The sequence below is a fragment of the Phialemonium atrogriseum genome (genome assembly GCF_030411735.1).
Source record: "Phialemonium atrogriseum strain 8032-3 unplaced genomic scaffold QBC33scaffold_3, whole genome shotgun sequence".
Taxonomy (NCBI): Eukaryota; Fungi; Ascomycota; class Sordariomycetes; order Cephalothecales; family Cephalothecaceae; genus Phialemonium; species Phialemonium atrogriseum.
The window spans coordinates 503,877-525,530 of record NW_026848140.1 but is presented as its reverse complement, the minus strand read 5'-3'; the positions used below and the strand labels follow the sequence as shown (position 1 = coordinate 525,530).

Genomic DNA, 21,654 nt, shown 5'->3' with positions numbered 1-21,654 from the left:
AAAACTCGACGACAACCGACAACCCCAAATAACAAGAGGTCGAACTCTCCGCCGGGAGCGAACACCATCCATTTGGCCGCCCCGACATGCGAAATCCATCAATCTGAATCCGGTTTCACGATCGCATACGCACTGGCTACCAGCCCATGCGCCCATGATTGCAATTTCATCTGGCGCTGTGCTGCTTCCCGCACGCGACTGGCTCTGACGACGCCTCACAGCCAACTCCAACCCCCGACCCCCCGTCCGCCGCAATGCCCGACTTTGATATCAACCCCGCCGCCCTCAGTCGGCCATCCATCAGCCTCTCGACTCCCATCCTCTCAAACAAGTCGATAACCGTCTCGGCCCCATCAGCACAGAAACCTTCCAAGATCAGTCAATTGATACCCACCCGCATCGATTTGGAGCCCATCTACACCAAGCTAAAGGCGCATATCGATCCCGAGAAATGGCCTGTATACAAGGAGGCCACCACCCAATTTCTTATTGGTCAGTCCCATGCTGCAATTCATCAACGCTTCAATGCTTCCATGCTTCCTGCCTGCTAACCGGTGATGACACAGGGCGCCTTAACCAAGCCGAGTACAGCGAGCGGATAGACCCCATTCTTTCTTCACCAACCGGTGAGAAATTACACTACCACAACCAGCTCATCGCTTCCATATATGGCAATGTCACCAGGGAGATGCCCGATCAGGGCCTGGCCCCCTGGGTCAGTGCCAACGACAAGCCATCCACCGGCGCCGGCAACAAACCTGTCTCTGGTGATGCGACAGAACGGAGGTTAAAAGGGGATGTGATGCAGCTTCCCAGTCGAGATCGGAGGCGAATAAAGGACCTTGTGCACAACGACGTAGGTCATATTCAGGCCATGAGGAGCCGGGAGGCTGGGCGATCCTGCATGCTAATCATCATCTTCGCAGTTTGACCCGTACGATTCACTCGCCAACATCTTCACCGATCATTTGAGGTCGAGGACATCGAGGCCTGCCGACGTTCCAGCTAGCGCCGGGGGCCTGAGCAGAATGAGTATGTGTTCCTCCATTCCCCGGGCATCCTCCGCCTGCCCTGGGCAGCATTTGCTAATCTTGTCCCCAGATTTCGATTTGGAAATCCGGAAGCGGTTTGCCCAGCCGTTGGCGGTTGAGTCGGGCGAGTTTCCAGATATCAGCAACATCGAAGCGCGGATGCTCCCCTTCTGCTATGAGGCGGGGCTTGTCTCGGGGCACTCATCAGATGCAGCGCATTTCATGTCGGTCGCCACAGAAACGTTTATTAGAGAGGTCATGTCGACAGTCTTCAGTCGCACGAGGACCAATGGCCCTGGAGATTCGGGCAATGCTGGGCTTGGACCAGGCAGCGGCTGGATCCAGACACACAAATACAAGCGGCAACTGGCTAAAGAAGAGGAGGCCCTCTCGCGGGGCGAGGTGCAGCGCGATAAGAGCGGGCTGTTACCGATCGAAGCGAAGGCCGCGAGCGAACGGGGCCCGCTGGGCATGGAGGATATGCGCATCGCACTGGAGATAGGCGACTGCGGAATGGCCAACTTCCCCATCGTTACTCAGTCGATCCTATACAACTACCGGGAAGGCGAGCTTGAGGATTGGGAGGATTACACATGGCTGGATGGCTATGTGCCGCCGCCCGAGCAGAAGGACGTCGAAATGTTTGACGTTAACGGACAGGGAAGCGACGCGCTGCTAAATGGGCTCGGCCATGACGATGCCATGGAGATCGACAATGACATGGAGTGGCAAGGGGCTGATCCCACGGACGGGGACTTGCTCGATTCTGTGTTAGACGTGTGTCTTGCCGTTGGATGATGAATGGCCTTCTTACTTTTTGGCGTGCTGGGTCGGTGGGAGGGAGGCAGATTCTCGGATTGAAGGCGGCGTTGGCGAAAGGGGGAACCTCACATTTGCATCGCATTGGTTTGGGCTATCCCCCCCATCTTTTTTCCACGGCGTATGATGGGTGTCGATTCTACACTACGGTATGCCCCTGTATAGGTGCGAATGTACAGACTACAAAAGGGGGAGCGGGCGTCGGGATGCTTTTAGTTTTCTCGTTTCTATGATCGTGGGGTTGGCGAGGAGGGCCTTGTACACTTTACGAACGATACCCGATAGGTCCCTAGAGGCAGATACTCCAACAGTTCAAGTTCATGGCTGTATCCGCAAAGGTTCGTTCATGGCAAAACCCGCCATTTACCAAGTTTCATGTTGTCTGCCCGGTTTGTCTGGCTTATCGGGTGCGCACGGTCACTGATAAGCGGCGCGTCTCGCGTCGCGTCGAGACCCGCCCAAGCCACCACTCAACACGCCTCCCCCCATAATGTGTCCCTACCATTTCTCCTCCATAATCCAGGACACTCCCATACTAGTAATTACGACTCGATTCTAGAGTAGCTTCTAGCTTTCACATCTTGTTCTACCATCAATACTTCCATTTAGGATGCCCAATGGCTTCCTCACGCTCGCCATCGCCCTCTGAGGGCTCCTCCCCTCCTGGCACGCCGCTTACACCCCAATCAAAGATAAGGGCACTCCTCGCCACGGTCGACAGTAGTTCCGATGAGGATTCCGGACGAGAGGGGAAGGAAACTTCACAGCCAAAACCTTCTGCAGGAACGAAATTGGCACCTATTCAGTCGACAGACTCCTCGAGTGATGACGAAAACATTCTGCGCCCGCGGGGTAAGTTCGCCGCACGAATGCACGCAGCAGCGAATGCCCGACAACAATCGTCCTCGAATCCGAAGGAAGACGCGCGAGAACGCGTTAGAAAACTTCTGCAGGCCGAGAGGGCAAAGTCAAGTCCGGCTGATAAGAGCTCTGGGGAAGAGCATGGAGCAGCCGACGACGAGGAGGAAGTCGTAACAGCTCGGCCGCGTAAGCTCAAGCCGCGGCGGCAACCCAGCAAGACCCCGGAAACCGAGATGCCCGAGCTGTCCCGGTCGCCAGGTCTCTTCGTCTCCCCTGATGCCGTCCGGTCGCGATCACCCGGCCTCTTCGTGTCGCCTGCAAAACCAGCCTCCCCCTCTGCTAGGAGCAATGCCGCACGCTCGGGCAGCGATTCCGACATGCCTAATATCAGGAATGAGAGGTTTTTGGCCCTTGTTACTAAGAAGCGGAAAGAACGACTTGCAAGGGAGGCAGAGGAGGACCGGAAAAGGGCAGCCCGCCTTGCAGCGCAACAAGCAGCTACCGACGACAGGATGTCAGACGAGGGAGACGACTCCAACGTCACTGATGATGAGGGAGGCAGGAGGCTCACTCAGGATGCCCGTCCTACACGGAAGGCGAGCAGGAAAGCCCTCGAGGAGATGAACCGTGAGACGCAGCGTCTAAGTCGCAGCCTGCAGCTTGCACACGAGGCGAAGACGAAAAAGAAGATATCCAAGTCGACTCTATTCGAGAGATTCAACTTCAAACCAAATAAGGAATTGGCCGAGGACAAGAAGCTGTCGAGCTCAAGTCGACCAACCTCACCTGCCTCGCCACATCCCACAGATACTGAAATGAGAGATGCGGAGACGCCTCCAAGCTCTCCTCCCAGCATCGGAAAGGGCCTTGATCTCGGGGAACCTGTTCAAATCATGAACGACAATCCCGAAGCAGCCGCCGAGAACCGACTGGACAAGGGGAAAGGAAAAGCAACAGCGAGGGTTGACCTCGAAGACCTGGCCAAGCCTCTTCAGAAAGTCAAACGAAGCGTACGCGTCAAGCTTCCTGCCATCTTGTCCAATTTCGTGATTCTCGGCTCGGATGACGAATTGGACATGCAACCGACTCGGAAGTCGAGGATTGATGCCATCTTCGACCGAATTCCCGCCAACAAGGCCGCTGAGAGCCGATCTCTGCATGCTCTTCGTCGACTGGCTCAAGTAGACGACCCCGAGAAGAAAGCAGCACCCATTGGCAAGAACGCCAAGCCCGGAATGACAGTTGGCGAGCTCCAGATCTCTTTACAGCAACGCGCGCGGCTGCAGGCGAAGCTAGAGCGGGACCGCCGACTAGAACTTCTGAAGTCCAAGGGCATTCACATCCAGACCGAGGAGGAGCGCGAGCAAGAGATGGCCGAGGTCGAGGATATTGTCGCTCGCGCAAGGGCGGAGGCCGAGGAGATCATGACGCGGGAACGCGAGGCTGCCAAGAAGGAAAAGAAGGCGAAGAGAGCTGCTGGCGAGCTCGATCCGCTAGCTTGGGATGACAGCAGCGACGACGAGGACTATCAAGACCGGGGTGTGGAGGAAGAAATTGACTTATCTGGCTCCGAGGACGAGCAGGAAGAGGAGCAGGCGAAGTCGGATGACGAGGAAGAGGCAGACGAGAATGCGTCGGTCAACGGGGCGTTGATTGACGGCGAGGCCGAGTCTGCGGGGGAATCCGAGGATGGCGAGCGCGATGATATGGACGAAGCGGCCGATTCTGATACTGACGCGGCGCTGGTCCCAAAGGAGGGTCGTCGACCAAGGAAACACGTAACCATCATCTCCGACGATGAGAGCGACGATCCGATCGAAGCCACGCCTAGGCCAAAGGCTCTCTGCCCCAAGTCCCCCTCAGGGCCCAACACTGCTTCTCCCAAGGTCCCCACTTCAGTGTTGAGGTCCGCAACGAAGACTTTCATCCCCGGCCTTCCAGTTGCTGGACCTGCTGGCTTGGGCCTCACCCAGATTTTTGCAGGGACAATGGATGACAGCCAGGCTGGCCTGGGAGGTGCATCTCCGTCCCAGATGATGCCAAGTTTCGACAACTTTCCGGACTCGAATTTCTCCCAGACGGCTCAAGAGCCGGCAGATGACATGATCCTCGATAGCCAGCCCACTCAGAACGCCACTACCCAGGATCAAGCGACCCAGGGCGTTCATATCCGGTTTTCGCAGTCTCAGATGCACGGGTTCGACAGCCTACTCCAGGACAACGCCGCTTCTCAGTTCTCTCAACTCATCGAAGCTACCCAGGACGGGGGCTTCCGAAAATTCACGCCCCTGAAGCAACGGTTTGTCGAACCGCCAGTGTCGACCATCGAGACCGTTGCCCTGGGAAGCCAACCAGATGAGATGCCCAACGACTCTCCTCTCGTGCGGAGGGTCGGCAAGCTCCGACGGCGAGCCGACCTAGCCGCAGCGCCAGCTTCAGCCTCGTCAGACGAAGACGAGGCCGAAGCAATGGAGGGTGTTGAGCTTGACGAGTTCGGATTCGGGACTAGCGCCTTCAGCGTAATGAAGGATGCTGCCGCTAAGGAGAAGAGGAGGAAGACGATGGAGGCCTTTGACAAGAAGAAGAGCAAGGCGAAGGAGATGGTCGACGACCAAGCCGAAGAGTCTGAAGACGAATACGCCGGGCTCGGCGGTGCCGATGGTGAAGACAGCAATGACGAAGACGCCGCCTCGGTTCACGAGATGATCGATGATGAAAGCAAGGGCAACGAGGTTGATGATGCTAAGCTGGCTGCATTCTACGCGTAAGTTTTCCGGCTCGCAGCCCTTCTCGCATATATATATACACATGTCTTGAGCATGCTTCGAACTATGGCTAACCCCAAGCATAGCGACCGCGAGCGCGCCAGCGACGAGAAGCAGGTCGAGAAGCTCTTCCGCGACGTCACGTCGGGCATGCTTCGCCGCAAGCGCGGGGCCGACTACGACCTCTCGGACTCGGACGACGGGGGCGAGGCGCGCCGCCGCATGAAGCGCCGCCAGTTCGCCAAGATGCAGAAGGCCCTGCTCGCCGACGAGCGCGTCAGCAAGGTGGCCGAGAACCCGCGCAACCAGGCCTTCCTCCGCACCATCGAGGACCGCGGGAGTGATGACGACATGGACTTCATCTTCGAGCCGGCCCCGGCACCGGGCCGCGGAAATCCGCCCAGAGATGGCAGCGGGGACGCCGCTCCCGAATCGCAGAGCCGATCTCACGCCTCAGCGATCCCCGACAGCCAGCCCGGCCGCACGGAGACGACGCGACCCGGGCCGCAACGACGAGTCCGAGACGGCAAGAAACCCTCCACCATCGGCGAGATCCGCGAGTCGCTCTCCAGCCTCCTGGAGGAGCCGAACCCTTCTTCCGTCATTCCAGCCACGGACCTCGGCTCCGACAGCGAAGACGGCGACGAGCACCACCCACGCCAGGAGAGCGGCGCCCGTGGCAAGGAGAACCGCAACCCCCGGCGCGGCCGCGCCGTCGCGGTCGTGGACCGCATCACCCTCAAGCGCAACGCCTCGTCATCATCCGCCTCCACCAAGACCAGCACAACCACCGCCGCCGCCGCCGCCGCCACCAACAACAACAATAACAACGGCCGCCTGGCCTTCGCCACCTCGTCGTCCGCCGCCGGCTCGGGCCCCTTCAAGGTCCCCGCGCTCCTCAGACGCGCCACCACCAACTCGTCGCTCATGTCGGGCGGGAGCGGCACCACCAACGCCAGCACCGGCTCCGCCGTCAACGGCGGGGACGCGGACGCGGACGGTCCCGGCAAGGTACACAGGGGCGCGGGGCGGCGGTCCGGCGTCAACTACTTTGCGCGCGAGACGGAGCGGCGGGCGGCGGTGGCGGAGAGCGAGAGGCGAAAGGAGGCGAGGAGGTGGAAGGGGGCCGAGGGGCGCGGGAGGGTCGTCGGGGGGCTGTTTGGTGGGGGCACGTTTGAGTGAGCTAGAGTGATTCCCGTCCCTCCCTCCCTGTGCTGCCTGCTTCTCTCTATTTCCCTTTTTCTTTTTTTTCTTTTTTTTTTTGCCACCTTGATGTCGGTTTCGTGTTGAGTGGTTGGGTTGTGAGTTAGGGTGATACAGAAGGCGTCTGGGAATAGTAAACTGATATTTTGTTATGGTCTGGATACATGGAGACGGTCATGTCATGATTCACTCAACTGAGCTGTGAGATCTGTATCTCACTCGATATTGTTTGCACCACTACTTAGACATGTCCTCAAATAAGGTACTATTCTGCATCTTTCATTCTGTCTCCGTCCTTCTAGACTTGATTGCCCTGTCATCTACTTTACAAAAAGGACAAAAGTTATCATGCTCCAAACCACAATGCCATTTCCCCTATGTCGGGTGCCTATTTCAAAAACTAGCGATGTCCAGAGCCGCAGATGTATCAAATGGTATCAAGTCAAGTCAAAGACCACACCGTAATGAGTGTTCGGGGGGCAAAAGGCAACATTGAGTGGGAAAATTGAAGAAAATATCCCATTCCATCTGCTGCTGCGGCAGTGTAAAAGCAATTCCGCCAAAGAAAACACTTTGATAATTCCGCGTAAAAAAAGACGAGTTGCTTTTGGATTTTTAATAAACCATGGTATACAACATCCGTTCTTTGATAGAAAGAAAACGTGGCGCATGTCCCAATAAGAGAGGCGCGTAAGTAATGAAAACATGATTATACACAAGAAGTGTTGCTAAATAAGGGGCGAAAAGCCGGCCATCAGATCGAAGCCTTGAGGTCAAGCAAAGCTCGTTTTCTTGCGGCTCGCAAATACCCTCGAGAAACCGTTCGCGTCATCCCGGCCGCCTTTGCTTGGATATACCTCGGAGGCCATTGCGCCTGGTGGGGGTTCCGAGTTGCGAAGGAAATCCGCCAGGTCAGATGTCCCGCTACGTGACGGGACGGAGACGGCCTCTCGCGGCTCAAACTTCATGCGCACTCTGCCAGTGCTACCTGGAGCCCCTCCGCCCATGGAAGGCATGGCCTTTGGAGCACCGTAGCTCGGGTTATACCTGTCGACGCCAGGGGGTATGTTAACTTGGATTGGGATGTAGCCCCGGCCGCCACTGGATCGGATGCTCGGGCTTCGTGGTGCATCAGGGAGCGCCTTGGGACTTCTGGGGCTTCTGGGGCCGCCCATATTCCCGCTCGTCTGGGTACCGTCCCTTCGCGTGAACCGTGATATCAAGCTCTGAGCGCTCGACTTCTTCTTCGGTCGGTTCTGCAGCTGGCTGATTGCCAACGGCTGCACGGGAGTCTCAGACGGTGGAGCATAATTCTTCAAGAAGTCGGCAAGGCTCTCCTCCTTCTGAGGAGCGTTCCTGGTAGGACGGGGTCCGCTGTCCACGTCTTCCTCGTCGTCACTGAAGTCGATAGCATACGGGTCCCGGGCGCGTCGGGACTTGCGCTGGGGAATAGGCATGTCAGCGTCGAGAGCCCCCTGGCGGTTAATACCCTGGACGGGCAGAGCCTTGTTTCTGAGGAGGCCCGTTTGCGAGTTGATGGATGATGAATGCACCGAAGGCATCGAGTACTCCGTCACCGTCGTCGAGGTCTCGCTCCCGCGGACGTCGATGTCGCGGATCTGTGCGTCGACAGCCCTGCCACCAACTGCACCAGCCATTTGATCCGAGTCCATGGTGGTGCGGAACGGAGCGACAGTCCGAGGAATGCGGTTCACTGTCGCGCTCGGGGGTCCACGGCGGATGAAATCGATGAGGTCAGAATTGTCGTCTCTGTTGGCGACGGCGGCCTCGCGAGCTTGAAGGCGAATGCGAGTCGAATTGGTCGTCATGGAAGCCCGGCTTGACTCCATGCTCTCCTTTGGCACCGGCAGAGGACCACCGGCATTGCGCACTGCGGTTGGCCCCGCAGCGCGCGTGAACGCATTGCCACCAGCACTGCCGCCCTCGCCAGGAGGGCCGGTCGATCGAATAAACTCAGCAAAGTCAGCCAGCGATTCACGAGGAAGCCTGGCGTCCCTAGCTTGAGGGGCATTGACGCGTGACTTGGGGGCTACTGAGGGAGCGGATCGTGGAATCGGCCCATTAGGCTTGCTGTCATTGACCGGGGACTCGGTGACTGAATGCGAGCGGAGGCCGGATGGATGCGATAGTGAAGGCGACCTCGGGACTTCGTTCGACTGATTTAGGGATGATGAGCGAGACCGATCTCCCGCCAGCCGGGCGTCCTCGCTCCTCCGAGACTTGACAGGGACCATGGGGCTGCCATTGCTCAGAGACTTTGATGATTGTGCCTTAACGGCGTTAGCATGGTGCGTCATTTCGAGTGCCGGCAAACAACCTACCTCAATATCCCTCATGTTCTCGGGAGTAAGGGTATACTGAATAGTTTGGTCGCTCTGGATGAGCTCCTCAAAATTGCGAAGAACGTCCGCCTTGGTGTTCGAACTATCCTCCGAAGTCCGAATAGGTCTCAATCTGTTGGTAGAGGTTGTCGACGACGATCCCGATGTGTGGAGCTGCCTGGTCACTGCGCCCGATTGATCGTGCAACCCCGAGCCGGAAGCTTCTGAAACCGTACGGGCACGAGACCGTTCCACCGAGACTATACCGATCGAGGCCGACTGCGAGATGGTCTGGTGGTGACCTGGCGTAGCGCTCCCCCCATTAGAGTGTCGATTAGGACTCCGCTCGGGAGCCCTTGGGGAGGGGACAGAAGCTTGGGTTCTAGAGTGAGACGATACTTTCTCCGGCACCTTTGGTCTATCGTCAACAAAGAAGGTACCAGACGAAGTCGATGATTGCAGAATGGTGACCTTGGTGGTCGTAGGCTTTGCAGGTGACGGAGGCTGAGAGTTGTAGCGGATCGCGGAGCCGAAGATGGGTGGCGCTTCTGATTCGAATTCATCGTATGGATCGGAAGCCTTGGGCTTCGGGGTAGAGTCCACTGCTGATGTCACTGGCGTTTGCGAAACGCCTCGAACATCAGCTGCCTCTTCAACCCTAGAAATTGGCGAGCTCGTATTGGCTCCCAGTTCTGGGGACGGCTGCCCAATTTCAGTCTCAACAGCCACAAAGACTGGACTGGCCGGTGTGCGCGATTCCTCTACGATCGGGGGAGTGCTGGCGCTGTTCGTCGCCGAAAACGGGCCAGTACGACCGTAGTCGTTCCCATCAGGCGAGCTGGCCCAAGACCTGGTGCTTGGGCTCCGCAGGCCCGATACCTCGATCAGTCGGAGAGAGTGCACACTCGGAGGCCTGACAGGCAAACTGAAATTTGTCGGTGTCAGCTTCCCATGCTCCGACACTGCTGGAGATGCGCTTCGGCCGGAGATAGATATTCTCGACGAGGTAAGAATCTGGGGTTCTTCAACGAAATCATCATCTTCGCCATCTTCATTATCCGAGGGCTCCAGTTCGGTCTCCAACGCAGGAGATTTGGCGATGCCTGCCACACCAACGACGGCCGTACTTCCGATTGCTACAGCGCCCGTCATGATATCCGACACCCTGTTCGACCGGCGTCGATGGGACGTCCTAGTCTCAGAGTATTCCTCTATTTCTTCAGTGGTTGGCGATACCAGGGTTGCGCCCTCAGACAACTCGGCGTCATGGTTCTGCGGGCTCTCGTCTTCATCGATCTCCTCAGTTGGGTCTTCTAGGGCAGACGGGCCCTCTTCAACTTCGCCAGTAGACGTTTGTACCGTAAGGCTAAGATCTGCGGCCCGCATCTTCGCCCGGTAATGAGACGGGAGAGAATTCGAGCGCTTCCGGGGGGTTGGGATCGCTGGGGACAGGGTCGGGGTGGCCGTACGAGGGAGGATTATCAAGCTCTTGGGTCTTGGTGGAGCAGTCTCCTCTTCGAGTTCGTCTTCGTCATCTTCGTCGTCGCTATAAGCAACGAGCCAGGGTATCTCGATTTCCTCGACATCATTGTCGCCCATCGGGAGGGGGATGTTGGCAGCCAGTATATACTCTTCGGTGGGTTCTTCTTCGACCAGCTCTTCCGTCAATTCTTTAACGTCGGCTTCCGACTCGGGCCCCGGCTCCGGTACCGTCGGCGGCACGAAGCTCTCGGCAGTAAAACTGGACTGTCTCATATGCCCAGTAATGCCGCGCATCGAGTCCCGAGAGAATGAGCGGGACATAGTCTTGTCGAGGCCAGGCGATCGGATCTTCTTTTTCCAGGCCCTCCATAACCTTCCCAGGGTTCTGTCAAGTGCCACGCGTTCCATATCGAGCTCTTCAACAACGACTCTGTCGGCCACTTCTCCCGGGCTTCGAGCGCCTTCCTTCAACTCCTTCTCGTACTTGACGCGCAGCCGGTGATAGGCAGCCTGTCCAGAGATAATGAGGGCCTGCTCACCCATGAACTCCAAAATAGACGTGAGGAAGATTGCGACTGCGGGGGAGACAACACCGGCAAGGCGGTCCTCTAGGCCTGCATCGAGGTGCTCCTGCTCCATGTAATAGTCCTCGTCTTCCTCCTCCATGTCGCCAAGCGAGGAGTAGACCATGCATCTTAGCCTCGCGCGCTTCCAGACCAACTCCAGGTCCCAGTCCCTGGGAGAGGCAGAGCCTGGGTTCGACATGGTATCCTCGTCGTCGCCTCCACCGAGATACTCGCGTAGTTCCTCGTCTGCTTGATTGACGGCGTCCTTGGCCAGCTTAGGCTTCAGCACTTCGGAAACGGCAGGGCGTAGAGCCGAGAGGTTGGTGGATCGGGAGATACAGAGGAAGTTGAACAGGAGCTGGTCGAGAAAGCCGTTGACTAGGTGCAGAGCGCCGGGGGACACGAGTGCCGTCTCACCCGAGGGCTCGATGCCATTCTGATCGTACCAGGTGTCGGCGTGGCTATCGTGATCATTGGTGACGATTTGCGAGGCGGCCGAGGCGGCGATGAAGCAAGCCTCGGGGGATACGGCCAGCGGAGGAGACATTAGGCTGTAGCTGATGGTGGACGGTCTGTCGCTGGATATACTTTGGGTCCTTGATCGCATCTTGCGGGGAGAGGCGATGCCCGAGGAAGGTCGAGACATGGCCTGCTCGAAAGTGGGAAACGACATGGTAAACTCTGTCGGAGGGCCGACCTGAATGCAGGCCCCCTCTCTTGTAAGACGGCAAGGTGCTACTAGCGCGGATGGCTGTTGGGAGGTAAGGAAGGCCGAGCGAGCAGCACGTTGGAAGAGTTGCTGAAAAGAGACGGGCCGGCGAGATTGGATGGGGCTATTGGGAAAGTATGATTGCGCGTAGGGCAGGCTGGACGGCAGGCTGGACGGCAGACTGCTTCATTAGCGGAGTCTTATCAAGTGAGGGCGGCCGGAGCTGAAACGAAGAGACCAAACAAGCATGGCAGAAAAGGTTCGGTGTATGATGAGCGAGGTGTGGCGGTAGGGCGGGAGGGGACTTTCATGCGGCACTGTTCCAAACGAGGAATTGGTGTGCAACACAACACAGAAGGGTAAAGGATGGGTAGCCAGCATGCAGGCCCCAATTCGATACTCTGAGGGTGGGTGATGTGGGTGTGGTGGTATGTTGCTGACTGCGCGCGGCGCCGTGCATCGCCAGCTTGTGGACCAGACGCAGCACGCCGCGCAGGGGATCAATGTTGGATTGCACAATACAGACGACAGCGAAACACTTGCTTCTGCTGTCGCCGCCACCGACGGTTGGAGCAAAGGGGCGGAGACGCGTGATGCAATGGCTGCTCTGTTGGACGTACCCGCGCAGATATTAAGCTGAAGAGGCTTGAGCTCGCCTCACGGGGAGGTGCAAACAGAGAGAGGAGGTTGCTAGTTGGCGGACCGAACGTTGAGTACGAGCAACTGCTGAGCGAGGAAGCAAGGAGAGGTGGTTGCCCTGGGCGGCAAGGCACATAACACACATACGACTTAAGCGGACAGGCGCGCGAGATGAGGATTCCCGTCCCCGCTTCAGGGGTACAGTAAGGTGGATGGATGATGATGGGCGGAGATTATATTAATGAGCAATGAACTTGAGGATGAGAGAATGGACACCAGCAAGACGGAAGGGGATAGAGTTTCCAGGTAAGTTTGAAGGGCACGGTACCTAACAAAGGATAAGCAGGTGCATATTGATTTAACCTCTGCCATCCATTTTTTTGGCCTTTTCCTTTTTTTTTTCTTCTTGTCCCTGTCCTTTTTGCACTTTCTTTTACTCCCTACCCCTCGCTTTAGGTCGTCGCCAATCCTGGGTCAGGGGTCTGGGTGTCTGCCGGTTGACCAGAAGAGCTAGATCAACGAAACACCCCAGCGCGACCCAGAAAGACCCCCAAACTATCGGGCAGACCCTGTCTCCCCGTCCACAGACCAGCCTAAGTTTGATTAGATACCCGTAGTACAGAAGATCTGGGTCTATTTCGCTGGATACGCTAATCCGTGCACATTACTCTTCACTAGATTCTTCCATCCAGCTCAAAAATGATGAAGGGGTTTTCTGGCGTTGCGGTTACTTTTTAGGGTGCCCCTTTCCAGGTTACCCACATGCGAGGAAATGGCATGGTAAGGTGACAGCAAGCGTAACTCTGCCCAGCAGTGGGTGTACATAGTGTACCGTCGTCAGTTTCAAAAATGGCTGGGCATGGGATCCCTGCTAAGCAGCCAGATGCCCCTCGGTCAGTTCATGCCAGCTTGGGAAGACGGCCGACAAGGGTTTGTTTCTCGGCGGCATGGTATGTATCCACTTGCCACGATCTGGAGAAGACCTACGGTATGGATTAGAGTGCAAACAGGTCTTCTGCAAGGTACCGCCCATCCACCCACCGCCTTTTGAGAAAGGTACAGGTAAGGTAGGTATATTCCTTTTCCATTCCATTGTATAACAACTGTCAACCACCTGCATCGATGAGAGCGAAAGGTCGAGTATCGCGGCAACATGCACACGCTGGGTACCTACCTATGCGTAATAAGGCCCGGGAGATTGCACTTTGTTCGCTACTTCCCTGATGCTGGCTAGTGCGCTCGAGCAACACGCCACCAGAGCTCTTCTTGCGCATTTCGAATGGCCGAGTCAAAGAGAGTTTCCATTTTAGAAGGCTTGCTTCTCACTTCTCCAGGGCACCCTCCGAAACTGAGACTAGAGACTAGTCATCCTCCTCTTCCCTTTTTGCCATGCTTTTCCTTTCTTGCCTTCACTCGAGTCCACTGCCGGTTTTTGATGTCTTACATCCAAGGATCGAATTATCAAGGTACCCAAGGTAGGGATATACCAGGGACTAATGGCCACGGCATATAAGCTTCGGTCTACGGGCGGATAAAGTAGGATCTGTATGTGATGCATCTCGCCTGGTGAATTCTCCTGCTGGAGATGGAAGAAACCAAAGAAATCTCCGGCCCAGGAGAGTCGATCCCACCCCGGAATCAGGAATCAGGAGTCAGGAGAAGGCAGTGATTCCCAACTCAACACCTGCCGTGTAAATTCCACGACAGTGTACATACAGGCAGTTGAGCAACGTTGACGCCCAGTCCATCCCGTTTCTGGCGATCTCGGTTTTAGAGACGGCAGATCTAACTAGTAAAGTACCTCCTACCGTAGACCCTTTTGAGTACCGACTGCGTGTATGTAGGTCTCAAGGCACAAGTTGAGAGTTTCCACTTGGAGCGCGCATCAACTAACTACCACTTTTGGACTGTCTCAGTTGATCTTGATCTGCATACTTATCAGAAGGGTCTTCGTACATAGCCAGATCATCATCTGTGGCTACCTACCCCCAGCCTCCAACCCCCTCGGCGGCGGCCCTCTCTCTAGAGCAGTACTACGCAGTAGGTATTTGTGCAGGCTATGTATTGTACAGTACATTACAAACAAACCCCAGAACTAATCCGTACAAGTAAAGCAACGCCATGACATGCGTCACGTATAAATAGGTGGCTAAATTATTTGCAGAAAGACTGTGCGTGAGCTCTTACCAGCCTCAACTTTAAACTTCATCCAATGTCAGGGAGTCACGCGGCAGTCCGAGCCCATTACCTGCATCCCCCTCATGGTCCCCGGCCGACAATCTTGTCCCCATTCTGACCCATCCCTCCGGGTACATCGACATTGGCGCGCAGCACGCCAGTTCCCTTTGACTCCCGGGCGCAGTAGCTCTCCTCACTGGGCAATGACCCATCGATATCCGTTCGAGAAGGGCGGGGGAGAGGGGAAGAACAAGGTGGGTTGTGATCGACACTTCTCTTTTTAGTTTCCAATGCAGCCTTCCGCCAATCATCCACCAGCCCCCTCTAGCCAAGGGAAGTGGCATATCCGAGTGACTGCGCCGGATGCAGTTGAGCGCGAAGGAAAGAAAAAGGGAAGACAATGGGACACTTCTCGACGCCAGCTCCTCCGTTTCATCTCATTTGAGCCTTCCCATTTACCCCGCAGATCACCGTGCCGTCGTGTTAGATGGGTAGGATATACGCAATATTCCATAGTAGTGAGTAGTATGGTTGGTGATCGACGGTAGGGCCCCACTACCCCGGCTGGGGGGTCAGTGCGAGCCTCCCACAGTTGTGCTTGGACGGGGGCCTTCCATCGGAGAGGCCGTGTCCTGGCCCGAGATCTCGCCCTAGTGGTTGGATTTGTTCGGCGCAATGTGGCCCGTGAGGTCGCAGAATTGGCCCAGCGGGATCCTTTTGCATGGGCGCAATCCAATCCGAAGACTTGGGAGCAAGAACTGGTGCTTCGTTTGGAAGGAAGTCTTCTCTCAGGGGGCGAGTACAACCTCACAGCCGCGACTTTCGTGGTAAACATAGCACGCAAATTTTGGAAACGACGGTGCAAGCCACATGTGTATCGGAACTTTGATTCAACAGCTCTTCCGTCGGCTATGTTACGATATCATGGATTTACTCCGTGGACGACAAAGGAGTATTTGTATTCCAGTCATGCCTATTCAAGTGAATAGGCATAGACTCTTAACGAGAGTGGATGCGTTCATTACAACTATTACACCATTTCAGTATCGGGCAAGCAACCTACCTTCAAGTGAGGGATCTTATCGACGGGCAACGGGTGGATGAGTAGTTCACCATACAGTCAGCATCGTTGCTTGCAACTAACCTCGCGGAAGGAGACAACTCACATGGGTTTTCTTGCCATTGCATCCCCAACCCTTTTCCTCTTCCCTTGTGTGCAGGCGCCTGCCCCATCCATCTTGGCATATTATGGATTAGACGCCAACGGGACGCCAGCCATGTTGCAAAAAGCGAGTGTGTGTGATACTTCCCTTGGTGTTGGCGAGGGAAGTATCAGGGCGGTGGTCGACCCCGACCCCTGAATCAGGAGGCAAGGCCGGTCCTCAAAAGACTCCTCCGGCGCAGCAGAGCCAGTTGCCAACAATGTCCAACCCCCACGACTGAACCCGCAGTTTCCTGACACCCGACTCTTTTCCTGGCGGCCGGCTGCGCGGGGTGGTGGTTCGCTCGTCGATTAGTCGTGGCCCTTGCGGGCAGTCTTCTTCTTTTTCTTCGTCATCTGCTGCTTCTCCGTCTGCTTCTCCCCCCCCTCCTCCCCCCTTCCTCATCAAATAGACTTGGCCTTCCTGTGCCCGCGGTCCGTCTTGAGCCTGAGCTCGGCGATCAGCGCGCGGCACGGGTCCGGCTCGCCGTGGCGGCGCCGCTGGTCCTCGCGGCCGCGGCAGCTGGCGCAGAGCGTCTCCTCCTGCCGCGCGCCCTGGTCCTCGCGCCGGTCGTGGCAGTGGCCCCCGCCGGCGGCCTCCCCGACGGGGCACGCGTGTACCAGCGACTGCGAGAAGTGGCCGCAGTTGCCGTGCCGGACGGCTTGATAGTGGCACATCCTGTCTTTTTTTTCGTTCCGGCCCTTTTCCTTTTTTCTTCTTTCGTCTTCTTCACGAAGTTCTCGTGAGTGTGTGTTCTGCGGCTTTGGCGAGGTGACGGCAGGGAGTAGACCTTCAACTGATCCGGCAGTTGTCGTTCGCGCTGCGGGTCGTGGGTCTCGAGGTCGGGGTCGTCAACAGCAGACAACAGCAGACAACAGCAGAGAGTCGATAGGGCCATGGGGTGAATAGGACGGCGCAGCGAGGCACCTCTTCCCGGAAGGCCGAATATATACTAGCCAAGGGCAACATTGTCGTCTCTCGACATTGGGGTCGATAAAGGGTCTGTTTACAAACAAATAAAGGGTGTCCAATACAGTCCGGTTGTTCCAACCCCTGGGACTGACTAGAAGGAGCCCGCGTGAGCCCACAGTTAGCCCGTGCTCCGACTTTCAAGGCCGTGGAGCTCGCACACAAGGGCATTGATTTCTACATCGATATCCTTTGTTGACAACGCGTGCCTATCCATTCATTGGACAATTGCTTCCTTCCAGCACCCGAGGGAGAATCCGAGAAGGTGGCGCTGCCGTAGGTCGTTCTCGTCTGGAACTCCATCCGCAGGCCTGAAACTGAGGTATTCTTGTACCGGATTGGTCCCCAGCAAAGGTCAGGCCAGGGGCTGAGTCCACATGACTGACCAGGAGGCGAGAGATAAAGCAATTGGAGAGCAAAATACGTCGTAACAACAGCTTTTACAGTTCATTTCCACTCTTTTCTCCACCAGGCGGCCATCATATATGGCCTGGACAGCCTTGAGATGGCATTGAGAGATGGAAGAGTCACTTCTCAAAACCCCTGAGATCTCCTGTCAATATCAAAGACTCGGAGTTCAAGAGCTATACTTCTTTTTCTACATTGAACTAGTGATTATGAGAAGTACCTTAATAGAATCTCTTCTTGGTCTGCCATCAAATTCTCAGCCTCCTCGTGTTAGCCAGGTGCCACCAGCCTTGTCCTCTCTTTGTCTGCAATGTTATAGGTCACTTTGAGCAAGGCTCTCTTCAGGAACAGACACAATCAAATTGAGCCTACAAGAATAACAAAAGCCGATTGGTTCTAACATGAGAATAGCGAGCCTTTGTTACCGATGCATCAATTGGCAATATTGCTATTCTGTCTGCGCCCTCTAGCCAGCAGAGCAAGCAACCCCGACCAGGATTGCCAGTCACGAAACCCCTTAATCCCGAAGTCTGCCCAGCGCGACCCCGTCAAACAGGGGCACCAGCCAGGCGTCAATCCGGTCATTCTTCGCCAGCTCCGTGTTGAATTGATCAAGCGCCTCCAGGTCCGTAGTCTTCCAATACGTTGCGCGGTCCTCCTTCTCGACTGTTTCCCCCCATCACGAGTTAGTAACCTACTCTTCAGTTATGAGGAAAACGACACAAGCTCAAATAATACGAGCTGTATCTTTTTCCAAACGCGCACTCACCCACCCGCAGACACTTTAAAGAACTGGAAGTTTCGGGCTTGGGGGAATATCACTCACTCTTGCTCCAGGGGTTAGCGTTGCTTCTGTCGGCCACTAGGCCCTTCCGTAGGACATTGTCAGCGACGATGAGTCCACCGGGCTTCAGGATACGATGAGCCTGGCCCGGTTGGGAACGGGATAGGATCTTCTGTAGGTAGTTGGGGTAGCCGGATTTGTCGGCATCGATAAAGACTATGTCGTACGGCTCTGCGGGTTCTAGACTCTCGAGGCTAGCGGGAGTTAAGTTAGAAACTTGAGTCACGGTTTCGGAAAGGAGAACAAGATAAAGTTTGGCATGATAACGACGGAGAGAGGCCTGGAGGGGCTGTTGCACTTACGAGTCGCTGGCGGACCCGACTTTGAACTCGACGTTCTTAATGCCCAAACCCGCCAGTTTAGTTTGGGCAGTTTGGACATATTCCTCGCTGAACTCGAGCCCAGTCACGGCTCCATCAGGGCCGACCGCGTGGGACAAGACTGCAGCCGAGAAGCCGAGGTAGCATCCGATCTCGAGGGCTGAGATTTGATTAGCCCTCTGTTTGACAGAACTAGGTGATGATTGGGAGGCAATCCGCCCGACGTTGGGATACAACCAGGGTGAGAGATCTGAGCTGTGAATGGCGAGCAATAATCAGACACTTACCACGTTTGGCTCTCACCAACCGAGTCAGGAAGACAAGACTCTTCGCTTGGAAGGTCGAGATGGTGTAGTTGGAATTCTCTTGGGTCTCGCATATCCAGGCATGGTAATCTGCAATCTCCTTGGGCAGTTCCAAACTCCGAGACTCGGAATACGCCGTGACAGAGTCGGCAACCTGCTGGTTGGGGTACAGGATGGTGGTTGAAGTCTTCATGTTGACAGGACTGGACACTTGGGCAGTCCGAGGTCGAGGAAGTGGGTCAAGCTCAGAACAAGCTGAATACCTAGATGGAGAGGGGCAATGTATTATATAGGTACCTAGGTGGAAGTAGTCGAACTTGGTTGAAAGGAGGCAAGAATGACCACGACTTACGGGACGCGGACCTTCCCTCGGTGGTTAGGATGGAGGCGACGAATGGTTAGATCGCAACTGGATACACTGTGAAGTATCTAAGTACCTACATGGATTGAATGACTGTGACTCAGGTCTGTCGATAAAGCCGCATACCTACTTAGGTAGCGGATGGCATATTAGATCAGTGTACGTTGTACTGTGGTAGTCATATGATCACGTCTTTCAATGACGGGAGCGGCTGGGCCCGTATCTCCGCTCCGACCTCCGGGAGGAGCTCTCTCTTGGTGACTGATGGACGCCGATCCCGTCGGGAAAACAAGCGGAGTTACGACGGGACCCAAGTATTTGTGCCACCCTACTGTTAGAATTCAGCATACAGCCCGGTTGTCGGTGATGATACTCGTTTTGTAACCCCACGGCCAAAGCCTAGTGATATATTGGCGAACTCGGCCTGGTAGCGAGCCAGGGTAGCCAGCCGGGGAACTCCAGTCTTACAAAGTTGATTGTGGATGCTATTGAGTTAAGTATATCCGTACAAGAGTTGTAAAAGCGACGCTGACATGAGGATAATTCTCGCTTCGTCGACACGCTAGTGGGCTTCACCCCCCTGGGTCAGGCTTCTGCAGGAACCTTCCCTGGCAATGCCTGAATGCCCGCGCTTTCCATAGCATCACGACACTTCCCGGATTGTTGGTGCATCTCCAAGACACCAAAACTCCACGAGAGGAGAGGTTGACAAAAGGCGGTCTCGTTTTCCCACCTGCCTCGTTACAGCACGATGCACAATAGACACGGGCCGGCCAGCTCGACTGCCGTTTCAAAATAGCTTCCACCTCAGCAGCCCGTCTCTTTTCCTGTCCTAACAAGACAAATGTCGATTACACCGGGTGGCACTAGTAACTCCACCCCAAACAGACTATCTTCGTCTTTTGACAGTATGGAGATGGTTCAGTTGCAAATGGTGGCCCCTCATCCTTGCTGCATGCCAAAATCTCTCGACCACTGCTGTTACATGGCGCATGCTGATTTACCCTCTGACAACTCCAGTCTTTCCCAAATGACAAGCCTCAACGCCGATGCGAAACAGTCCAGATGCAACGTAATCCTCGGGAACGTAATCCTCACGGAACCTAATCCTCACGGAACCTAATCCTCACGGAACCTAATCCTTGGGAACTAATCTTCAGGGACGCCCGAGAATAGACCGACGCGCATGCGGTGGCTCTAACGAGATGATCAGTAGACTGCCTTGGGGTATGAATACGGACACTTGAAAGCCGGCAACTTACAAAGGGCAGCTTCGGTATGACGACAGCCAGAACAGCCAGGAAGTTGATTGTAAAATATGTTAAATCGTAGTGGGTGTAGTGGGTGCTGAGCAAGAACAACACAATGGGGACGCTGAGGAGGAACTTCTTGGCCGGAGTATACTGGGCGCCATCGTCGATTTGCTCCCACATGTTGAGGTTGTCGTACGCCCCGCTGTTGAATTCAAAGGGCACGCCCCGGACGTAGTGGAACATGATGTAGGAACCGAACATGTAGGTGATGTTGGTCAAGGTCCAAGATGTCTCCTGCGAGACGCCGGGGATGATGTCGTAGATGATCTTGAGACACACAATCAGAACCAGGTGGATGGTCCATGCCCCTGGAAGCAAACATGTCAGTCTGAGAGCGAACAATAGCCCTTCGACAGGCAGCTGTAACTTGATTGCCCCTGAAGCTCGCGCCGACGGCATTGGGAGAGCCGGTTGCTCGAGGAGTAGCTCACCTTTGGCATTGACCCAATTTGCATTGAGGTTGGGCAGGACCGACTGGTCGCTGAGCTGCTCAATGGGCTCCGGCGGCTCATGATAAACCTGGAGGATGCTGCTCGACCTCCTCCGTCGGCCACCTTGATCGTCCATGGTTTTGTACATGCTCCCACGGCGCGGGCGCGGGGGGGTTGCTTCCGCGTCGTAAGAGACGGTGCGCGGGAGGAGGATTGGGGAAGACAGTTTGAAGGTATTGAAGTGGTTTTATCGGGGAGATGCGAGGAGTTCGTTGTTGGCGGGACTGCTGTCAAGAGGCGCAGCTCCGGATGATGTCACACACGCCTGAAAAGGGGTATCTTTTGTTATTCCACGGCAGCCACGATGATCCAAGAGATGTCCAGGTGAGGATGATTGGGGATGGGAAGGATGCTGAATCCCTCGGTAAAGCTCTATTGGGAGGCAGCAGGTCCGCAAGATCGTTGCCGTTCCACGTGGCTGGTTGACACCGGCACGAAGCACTGGCAATTCTCGATCAGGGACGGAAAGAAGCAGGCGAGGGCGCAGCTTTCGACCACGGAGCTCTGTAGGGGGGGAATAAGAAAAAGCGGCTCGAAAGTTGTGGACGCTCGATCAGCAAGTGCCACACTGCGTTGAACGAGAGACAAAGAATGGAAAAGTAAAGGGAACCGTGGCGCTGCTCCTGCTTCAAAGCCTGGTGTGCTGGGTGTTGTTTGTGGAGAGCTGACCGAGGCCAGGTCGAGAGTCTTCAGAGGTTCGGAAGGCCGTGGTTCGGCTGATGGCGTAAGCAATAGAGTACTTTTAGGTGCATACTAGACAGTACTAGGGCATTGGTACCTCCAGGGTCAACAGTAACAGCCCATACCGACAAGATTATCGAACGTGGCCATTCAATATTGGGGGCA

At 55.7% G+C, this 21,654-nt stretch overlaps 5 protein-coding genes across 5 annotated transcripts; 2 read left to right on the top strand and 3 right to left on the bottom strand.

The window, feature by feature from the left end:
• The first annotated feature begins 4 nt into the window (after positions 1–4).
• Positions 5–2,236, top strand: QBC33DRAFT_526213 (transcriptional regulator of RNA polII, SAGA, subunit-domain-containing protein). Its single transcript, XM_060426885.1, has 4 exons — positions 5–492; positions 567–856; positions 927–1,032; positions 1,102–2,236. Exons 1-4 carry the CDS (start codon positions 255–257, stop codon positions 1,827–1,829), a joined length of 1,362 nt encoding a protein of 453 aa, XP_060287146.1. The 5' UTR covers positions 5–254; the 3' UTR covers positions 1,830–2,236.
• QBC33DRAFT_465534 (MRC1-like domain-containing protein) lies at positions 2,228–7,046 on the top strand. The gene is made up of 2 exons (XM_060425138.1): positions 2,228–5,475; positions 5,563–7,046. Exons 1-2 carry the CDS (start codon positions 2,468–2,470, stop codon positions 6,656–6,658), a joined length of 4,104 nt encoding a protein of 1,367 aa, XP_060287145.1. The 5' UTR covers positions 2,228–2,467; the 3' UTR covers positions 6,659–7,046.
• Positions 7,047–7,452: 406 nt separating this feature from the next.
• QBC33DRAFT_555429 (uncharacterized protein) lies at positions 7,453–11,742 on the bottom strand (the record flags this gene model as incomplete). The annotated part of the gene is made up of 2 exons (XM_060429639.1): positions 7,453–8,970; positions 9,022–11,742. 2 exons carry the CDS (start codon positions 11,740–11,742, stop codon positions 7,453–7,455), a joined length of 4,239 nt encoding a protein of 1,412 aa, XP_060287144.1.
• Positions 11,743–17,415: 5,673 nt separating this feature from the next.
• On the bottom strand, positions 17,416–18,836 carry QBC33DRAFT_597482 (S-adenosyl-L-methionine-dependent methyltransferase; the record flags this gene model as incomplete). The annotated part of the gene is made up of 4 exons (XM_060431930.1): positions 17,416–17,840; positions 18,001–18,212; positions 18,321–18,498; positions 18,626–18,836. The coding sequence occupies 4 exons, from the start codon at positions 18,834–18,836 to the stop codon at positions 17,692–17,694; spliced, it is 750 nt and encodes a 249-aa protein (XP_060287143.1). The 3' UTR covers positions 17,416–17,691.
• A 1,317-nt stretch (positions 18,837–20,153) lies between these two features.
• Positions 20,154–20,884, bottom strand: QBC33DRAFT_511733 (protein ORM1; the record flags this gene model as incomplete). The annotated part of the gene is made up of 3 exons (XM_060425861.1): positions 20,154–20,201; positions 20,267–20,625; positions 20,749–20,884. The coding sequence occupies 3 exons, from the start codon at positions 20,882–20,884 to the stop codon at positions 20,154–20,156; spliced, it is 543 nt and encodes a 180-aa protein (XP_060287142.1).
• Positions 20,885–21,654: the final 770 nt, after the last annotated feature.